This window comes from Drosophila subpulchrella, unplaced genomic scaffold (assembly GCF_014743375.2).
Source record: "Drosophila subpulchrella strain 33 F10 #4 breed RU33 unplaced genomic scaffold, RU_Dsub_v1.1 Primary Assembly Seq65, whole genome shotgun sequence".
Taxonomy (NCBI): domain Eukaryota; kingdom Metazoa; phylum Arthropoda; class Insecta; order Diptera; family Drosophilidae; genus Drosophila; species Drosophila subpulchrella.
In genome coordinates this window covers 109,637-117,894 of record NW_023665701.1, presented here as the reverse complement: position 1 = coordinate 117,894, position 8,258 = coordinate 109,637, and the positions used below count along the sequence as shown (strand labels likewise).

General features: G+C 41.8%; 1 protein-coding gene across 1 annotated transcript; it reads right to left on the bottom strand.

The window, feature by feature from the left end:
• Nucleotides 1-2,261: 2,261 nt before the first annotated feature.
• On the bottom strand, nucleotides 2,262-4,451 carry LOC119562588. Its single transcript, XM_037875809.1, is given in 2 exon segments — nucleotides 2,262-3,252; nucleotides 3,254-4,451. Coding segments are annotated over 2 exon segments (1,251 nt in total). The 5' UTR covers nucleotides 4,342-4,451; the 3' UTR covers nucleotides 2,262-3,089.
• Nucleotides 4,452-8,258: the final 3,807 nt, after the last annotated feature.

Below are 8,258 nucleotides of genomic sequence, written 5' to 3'. Positions count from 1 at the left end.
TAACTATCGAGCCTTATACGTAATGGAATGGTAGAAAAGTGCCGGCTTTGATATTCTACAGGGACTTCTTTTGTGCATAATTGACTTGTTTTCTCTAGGAAAGTGGCAGGTAACAAAAGGCTTTTAGGTGTTTCGGGCGTGTCTACTTTTTGTTGCGAAACACACCCGCCGGTCGGTTTCCGTAGGGTTACACCTTAGACATTGTTGCTTAAATACATCTCGAGCACCACACCCATAACAAAAAATAGTACGCGGTTCTAGACAATCATCAAACCTATGATCGGGTTTTTCACAATTCCAACAAATTACAATAGCAGGCTTTCGTTGAAACTCTAGCACTTCCTGTTCTGTTTCCTGCGACTCTATTTGGGTTGGGTTTTCATATGAATCCGATAGTTCATATATGTAAGAACGTAAAGTCCGTGGCATAAAGGTTTTTATATCGTTGTAGATCTGTTCATGCTTTCGAACTTCAACACGTAATTGGGATCTATTCCATATTGGTAAGTGGAGTAGCTCATGATGTAAACTAGGTTTAGCATTCCTTATCAGCAAATCAACTAATTGACCTTCATACATGCCTTGCTGAAGCCAATCAACTAGATCTTCTTTTGCGCATTGATAATCATAAAAAGCTTCGCTATCGCCCTGTCGCCTTTCCCCGATCTTTTCCCATATGTCTAGATCAGTCTCAGCTTCCTCTAACCGTTTACGAAATTCAACACAAAGTATTTCCCAATTAAAATGGATGTTGTTACGGTGAAATTTCCAAAACCAATCACTAGCCTTATTGGAAAAGAGTAGATACAAATGATCACAAAGCAGCTGATAGTCATTATTTGAGTTCTGTTCTGTCAAAGACCGAATTCTGTAAATAAAATCTTCCATTCTCATACATTGTTTAGAGCCGTCAAACTTTATCCTCCATTTTTGTATAATATTGGCAGCTTCTCAACCATATCATCCATTATATTAGCCTGTTGCACACTTAAAGTTTGTTGAAGATATTTTACTAATTTGCCTTGGGTTTTTTTTAGGAAAAGGATCATCGTCATCTTGATCATTTTCTTCCTGAACTTCCGCTAACGCTTTTTCGCTTCTTCCCCTTCAGGAACATTTCTCATTTCCGCGGCCAAATTATTATTACTATAGCTTAATTGTGAAAGAAGGCAACATGCAGCACAAGTTGGACACGCCAGTGTGATTCGAATTGCTTCAACAATACAGCTATCATGAAATCTGTGTTCACATGGAGCGCATGCTGTTAGCTCCGTACTCAATATTAGTTCGTTGCAAATTGAGCAAAAGGGATCGACTCGCTGGATGACTTAATCGATTTTTTCATTACTATGTGATACTGCCATTTTCTTGTTTACGTATTTTCTTATTTCTTCTTTCAACGAAAACAAAACCAAAAAAAATCTCCAATAATTCAATTAGTTTATATCTATATGTCAGTCTTTCCTCATCTCATTCTCTTCCAAAATGCTGTGCACCCGATAAAGTATTCTTTTCTACCTCTTCTACTGTTTCAGCTTATGAACTATCGTGAATTAGTATTAGAACTACTCAAATTGCTGGACAATGTCCGAAAGCCTCCAAAACATTGTATTTCCGACGCATTTAGAGGTAGCTTCCCTCCAACTTTCTTTTAAAGATTCCATTGTATTTATTCACTTTGGTCAGCCTGAATCAAACAGGGTCGATCAATCCGCTACCGAATTGCAATCGCGAATTCCACCGTTGGAGTTCAGATGCATCCAAAATAAATATCGAAATACTTTATGAAAGGTTGCTTTAAAAGGTGAAATTTCTATAACACAGAATTAATCTTAAGAGCAAAATTGGGACGGAAAATTTCCCTTTCGCCCCACGTTGGGCGCCAGTTTGTGTAGTGTTCAGTATGGGACAAGGAGCGATGCACAATCTAAGGCGTTGCCCCAATGCACAGATTATTTTTCTATTACTGAATTTTGGGTGAGATAAGCGTAAGCACTCGACCGACAGAGACAAAAAAATAATTTAAGCCATCGTGATAATTTTCACAATTATATACAAAGATTCCATTTTAATTTTGATATTCAATAACAAAACCCAAACAAGAACAGTTATTCTTATATTTAACATTAATCACCTATATCTCTTCCTTCATTTATAACATTATAAGTTTTCAATTATTAACTAATTACTTGAGGCTTGAGGTGGAATATAAGGTTTCAAGTCAATATATATATATTTAGGTGTGTTTTTTTTTTTTTTTTATGTTAAAAATGGTTTTATTCCGTTTGCGTGTATATCAATAAGTAAAATCATTGTAGTATCAACATATTTCAACTGTGTGTGGTGTTTTCGCGGGGGACACAGGACGGCCCCCCTCCCCCCTTTCGCTTAGCCGCTAAAACATAAATAATTTAAAACTTATTCCACTAAGGCCACTTTCCACGCAGCACTTTACAAAAATTTTAAATCTCTTCTTTGCACAATGTTACAAAAAAACGGACATACAAAAAAATAAACAAAATACTCTTGGATAATTTCAATCAATCGACAAGGGACTCGAATCAAGGCAAATCAATGGCCTAGCACTGCCAGGCACAATATAGTTGTATATAGTACAATTAATTTAGTTCGATTTAGTAAAGGGCAAACATAAAACGACGGATGCTACGAAAATATCAATAAAACATTGCACTCCTCAAGCAAGGTATGCTCTGTGTGTACATTTAGTCTCCCCTTCTTAGCAATACGGTTTAGAAAACACTTGAATTTCGCTGTTCACGACAAAGGCAACATGGTGTTGGATTAGTGTTTCGATGCGTTCACATAAATTGCACCCAGAGGCTCCGCCGATCTCCTCCAACTGTTCTGGGACAAGTGGACCGGTTGGTGGCGATGACCAGTTTGGCTGCAGTTAGCCGTTCGATCCCGCCTTAGTTGTTCCTTCTCTTTTTCAGCCAGAGTCGCCTCAGTTCTTGTTACTCGTGTCTCGCAGTTGTTGTCGTTGGGGGTTGTGGTGTTGGTGATGTTGTTGTTGGGGGTTTGTTGGTTAAGTTTCTACTTAAATGCAAGTTGCAACATGCGCGCAGCACTTACTTTAGAAAGTCATTCATATTGATGTAATTTTTATAACTCTTGGCGGACGTGGTGCGTGAATAGGGGTTCTGCAAGATCTTCGGGTGCGTCTCCATCACGCGCAGCAGCAGGTTGTCCAAGTAGTCCTCCAACTCCTTCACGCGCTGCCGTTGCAGCATCCATTCCGTTGGCAATTAGCATTAGTTCCTCCCGGGACTTGCTCTCGTATTTCTTGGCCAGCTGGGCAGATATCTCCGAGCGTCGCTCCGCATGTGATCCAGACTTCTCGTGGCCAATAATTATGCGCTCCGTGGACTTGGGACTAGGGGAGTTGCTCTCATTGTCGTTGTTGTATTTATCTTTCCCGCTACCGCTTCTGACGCCGGCCAATCCTTTGTTCAGCAGGGGCGATGGGTGGCGCGGCGCGAAGTTGGGCGTTCCGACTGAAGGCGGCTGAAGGCCGGTGCGTTGGATGTTGAGCGAGCTGCCCGAGCTCTTGTGTGAAAGGTTGTCGAACACGAACTCGTCCTCGTCTTCGCTGATCACACCGGGATCGGCCTCGCCCGCCCGCTGTCCGCCACGTCGTCGCCCACTGCCGCCGTTCTGGCCCCTGCCGTTGGAGCTGTTGGGCGTGCCCAGGCTGGCAAAGGAGCCGCCGAAGGAGCTTCTGTCATCGCCCCCCGCCTCCGGGTGCTTCTTCCTGCCGCCGATGTGCAGCTTGGAGCTAATCGACCCAGCCAGCTTCCTGATGCTGCGCCGCTTCTCGCCGTTGCCGATGGACAGCAGGCTGCCGCCCACGGAGCTGGCCAGCTGGCCAATGGAAGACTTGTGCTTGTCCTTCTTGCTGAGGTCGGTCAGCGAGCCGGACTTGACCACGAAGGCGATACGCACCTCCAGCTCGCCGCGCTCCTTGTTCTTCTTCTCCTTGCCGGGCTTGCTCTCCAGCTTGAACCACTTGGCGCGTGGCCGGTCGTACACATCCATCTCGTTGACTGGCAGCGAGGCCTGGCCCAGGAACTCGTCGATGCCCAGATTGTTCCTGTGCAGGCAGGTCAAGGTGAGCTCAGCGCGATTGCCCTGGTCGGGGATTTTCAGCTCGCACTCCTCATTCCAGTTGACGCTCGTCTCGGCCTTGTCCTTGACGGACGTCTGGTACTTCTCCTTGCCCAGCGCAATGGTGACGAAGCAGTTGTTGGTGCCATTCTTGCCCTTGGTGTGCAGCCCCCGCGCTCGCTGCACCGTTACACTGCAGTGCGTCGGACTCCACATGTCACCCTGTTTCCCGTTGATCAGCTCTCTGGATCCTTTTCTCGCTCGCTGCGAAGGTCCTGCCTCGTGCTCGCTCGCTGGCGTCCACTTCTTGACTTTTGGAATTTGTATGTAGTTATCGTTGTATGTGTTACAAAAACTAAGCATGCATTCTTGTATTGTAATACTCACAGATGTTTTAGTTAAATTCATCGTCGTATCAATGGGCCCAAGATGATTCCGATGTTTTATGTATATGATCTATGGATTCGTAGGAGTTTATAAATTAAAGCTTTATATATATCAAACAAAAACACCTCTTAACGAGGTAAAAAGTAGTGGCGAACGCGCCTTTAACAAAAATTTCTGATATCAACAATTGTGACGAAAAATGATTTTACATTCGATAAAATTAATAAACTATATTAAATTTATGATTTCGGCCCGCAACATTAAATATTTATTTATGTACACGTAAATTTTCTGTTGTAGCGTGCCGTGTCATTTATGATTTCGGCCCGCAACATTAAATATTTATTTACGTACACGAAAATTTTCTGTTGTAGCGTGCCGAATACCTAAATTTAATATAGTTTATTTATTTTATCGAATGTAATATCATTTTTCGTCACAATTGTTGATATCAGAAATTTTTGTTAAAGGCGCGTTCGCCACTACTTTTTACCTCGTTAAGAGGTGTTTTTGTTTGATATCAGAAGTTTTTTATTGCACAAGAGTTTAAGTACCCCAATACCATGACTAGGAGTCGTCCCCATGAATATTAAACTTTTTAGTAACAAGTTTAATCGCTTCAATTACCTATTTTAATAGCACAAGTTTGGAATCTCAAGGGCTGTATAGTTTCAGATTCCAAGAGAAACCTGTCGTTTCCTATATATCCCGCCGAACTAGCGGGTTTTTCCAAAGTGGTAGAACAAATAGATCAAGTTTCCTATTTCAATTTCCTTAATGCAAGTAAAGGACCCTAAAACCATAACAGATTTTCCGTTTGAAAAAATCTAATAAGAATATTTTTCATCAAATTGGTTTTTTCTTGTTTATTCCAATAAGTATGAAATATTTCGAATAGGAGCTGAAACAAATTGCACTTTTTATCGCTTAATATCTTCCAAACGGTAATTGTTAGGGCAAAAAGTGTTAAGAATCAAAAGTTGAGGAATCTCAAGGGTTATATGATTTGAAATTTAAAAAGAAATCGTTGGACTCAATTTTGCAAAAAAAGTCAAAAAGTGGATTTAAAAAACAAGGAAGAACGCTATAGTCGAGTACCTCGACTATCAGATACCCGTTACTCAGCTAAAGGGACCAAAGGGAAATGGAGATATGCAAGCAGCAAAGCGAGATTTAAATGCGCCACCTACCGGCGGAAGACAGATTTAAGCATTGTGGGCGTTAGGGTAGGCGTGGCAAATTTTTTTTTGGATCAATCGATAGGCATTGACGAGACCAATACATTTCAGTTAAAATTTTTAATCTAGCATACAAATTGTGGGCGCCACAGGCTTGGGCGGTTTGTGGGCGTTAGAGTGGGCGTGGCATATTTGCGTAACAAACTTGCCCTGCGCACAAGGCTACGGAATCTAAATCTGTAATCCCAATACTCTATCTTTAATAGTTTCCGAGATATCCGCGTTCATATTTACGATTTTTTGAAGTTTGTGGGCGGTTTGTGGGCGTTAGAGTGGGCGTGGCAAACTTTTTTTTGGGTCAATCGATAGGTATTGATGAGAACAATTCATTTCAGTTTAAATTTTTACTCTAGCATCAAAACTGTAGAAGCCACAGTTTTGGGCGGTTTGTGGGCGTTAGAGTGGGCGTGGCACTCTACTGAAACAAACTTGCGCTGCGTAAGAAGCTCAGGAATCTGCTCGCCAAATCTCAATAGCCTAGCTCTCATAGTTTCCAAGATCTCAGCGTTCATCCGGACAGACAGACGGACAGACGGACAGACGGACAGACGGACAGACGGACAGACGGACAGACGGACATGGCTAGATCGACTCGGCTAGTGATCCTGACCAAGAATATATATACTTTATGGGGTCGGAAACGCTTCCTTCTGCCTGTTACATACTTTCCGACGAATCTAGTATACCCTTTTACTCTACGAGTAACGGGTATAATAACTTTTTGCCATAACTGTAAATCTATTATATTTAGACAACTTTACTATATGAAGGGTATTGAGCAAATTAAATTATCTTTTCAGAGATATATAGCTCGTTTCTGTAGCAATAGTTGTTTAGATACTATAAGCATGTTAATTCTGGCTTTTTTTTGGATTTTCCGCTAAACTAGCGGGTTTTTCCAAAAGTCGTAGAACAAACGTTTTCTAATTCAAGCTACTTTATACACTCATAGGGCTTCCAAAACCCTAAAACTAAGATGGGATGCATACAAGCCCACAAACAAAGGGACAAACATTTTCATTTTGGGAAGAAGAAGAAAATCTTGTTTTTTGAATTACTTTTGAACGGGAGGTGTCATTCGACGCGAATTCTCAGTAAGAATAGAACTATCTAAACAGCCGGGGGCTTTTATCCCCACCGTATCCAGCAGATCCAATTTTCTAAATTATTACTTTTACACTTTCACCGCTTTTTCCCCCAAAAAAAACTATATTTCGCAAGTCTTGGTATGCAATCTTCTTAGTTTTTGCGAAACCTTTCGATTGGTGTACCACTCGTTACGATCGGACCATAATGGCAGATTTTCAATTCTGCGGCTTTATATACATAGTAGTTGTCTTCGCACGCTCTCTTGCGCGCTTCGCCACTACGTGTACTGCCGTCCACAGTGATAGAGAAATATTCCAAGCTTCCCAAATGCATATTTCTCACTGTACTTATAGATTATAGTAATAGTTAATTATGCAGTTAATCATAATCATAGCAAATTATATAATTACATGGCAATAAACAAATATGCGCTCCTTTAAGTAAGTTTTCTTTTATAATTTTAACAAATTTTAGTCGCTACAAAAGCTGATCCACGGCGGCAGTGTGGGAACCTAAAACCAGAGTTCCACGAAACGATAATTAAAACAGAGGTATGAACTTGAGCAGGTATTCGAATACAGTTATGACTGCTGCAATATGTTTGGGGCACTTGTCAACCTGCATCGGTTTGGATTCGAGGCCGATACAGTGAAAGTGGCCCTTTTAGGGGGTGAATCCAGAGTCGCTACAGTTGCTTATATTTTCGTGTTGTCGTAGGCATAGAACTCGTTGAAAGGTAGCTAGTTCTTGACAAATGAAGGCTGTGGCGGTTGCCTAATCCGTATTCCCACGTGTCTGTACTGACTAGGCCCAGTGGGCCGCCGCCTCGCCGTAGACAAATTGGACTGTTTTCCTAGCCTGTTCAAAAATTATATCGGATCAAATTAGCCACTTTTCAGCGTACCTAGACGGGGAAGAGATTTCCGCGATCGATTCGGTAGCTGAATTCGGAATTTACGCCTTCTGAATGTTTCACTCGGACTTTTGTTTGTACCCTGTTTTAAATGGTGCACTATTATTTTACGGGTCTAGTACCAATTCACTTTTGCTAAAGCTTACGTGAACTCTAATTGGGTAACCTTGCTATTTTCACTTGAAGTACTGACACTGCCGGTAATAAAAGAATATTCGTGTGTATAGTTCAAGACATATAAGTGGAATGATTCCGTGGGAACATTTTTTGGGGTCTGTACTTCCAATACTCTGTGCTGAACTAAAAGCTTTATCATAGCGGTGATATCGGATGATCTACGCGGTCTCCACCAAATACCGGCAAACTGCATAGCGAGGACCGACCGAAATGTTTGTATGGGTGCAACACGAATTGACGCAAAAATGGCGATGAAAAGTGGGTCACTTACGACAACGTAAGGCGCAAACGGTCGTGGTCGAAAAGCGGTGAAGCGGCCCAGACGGTGG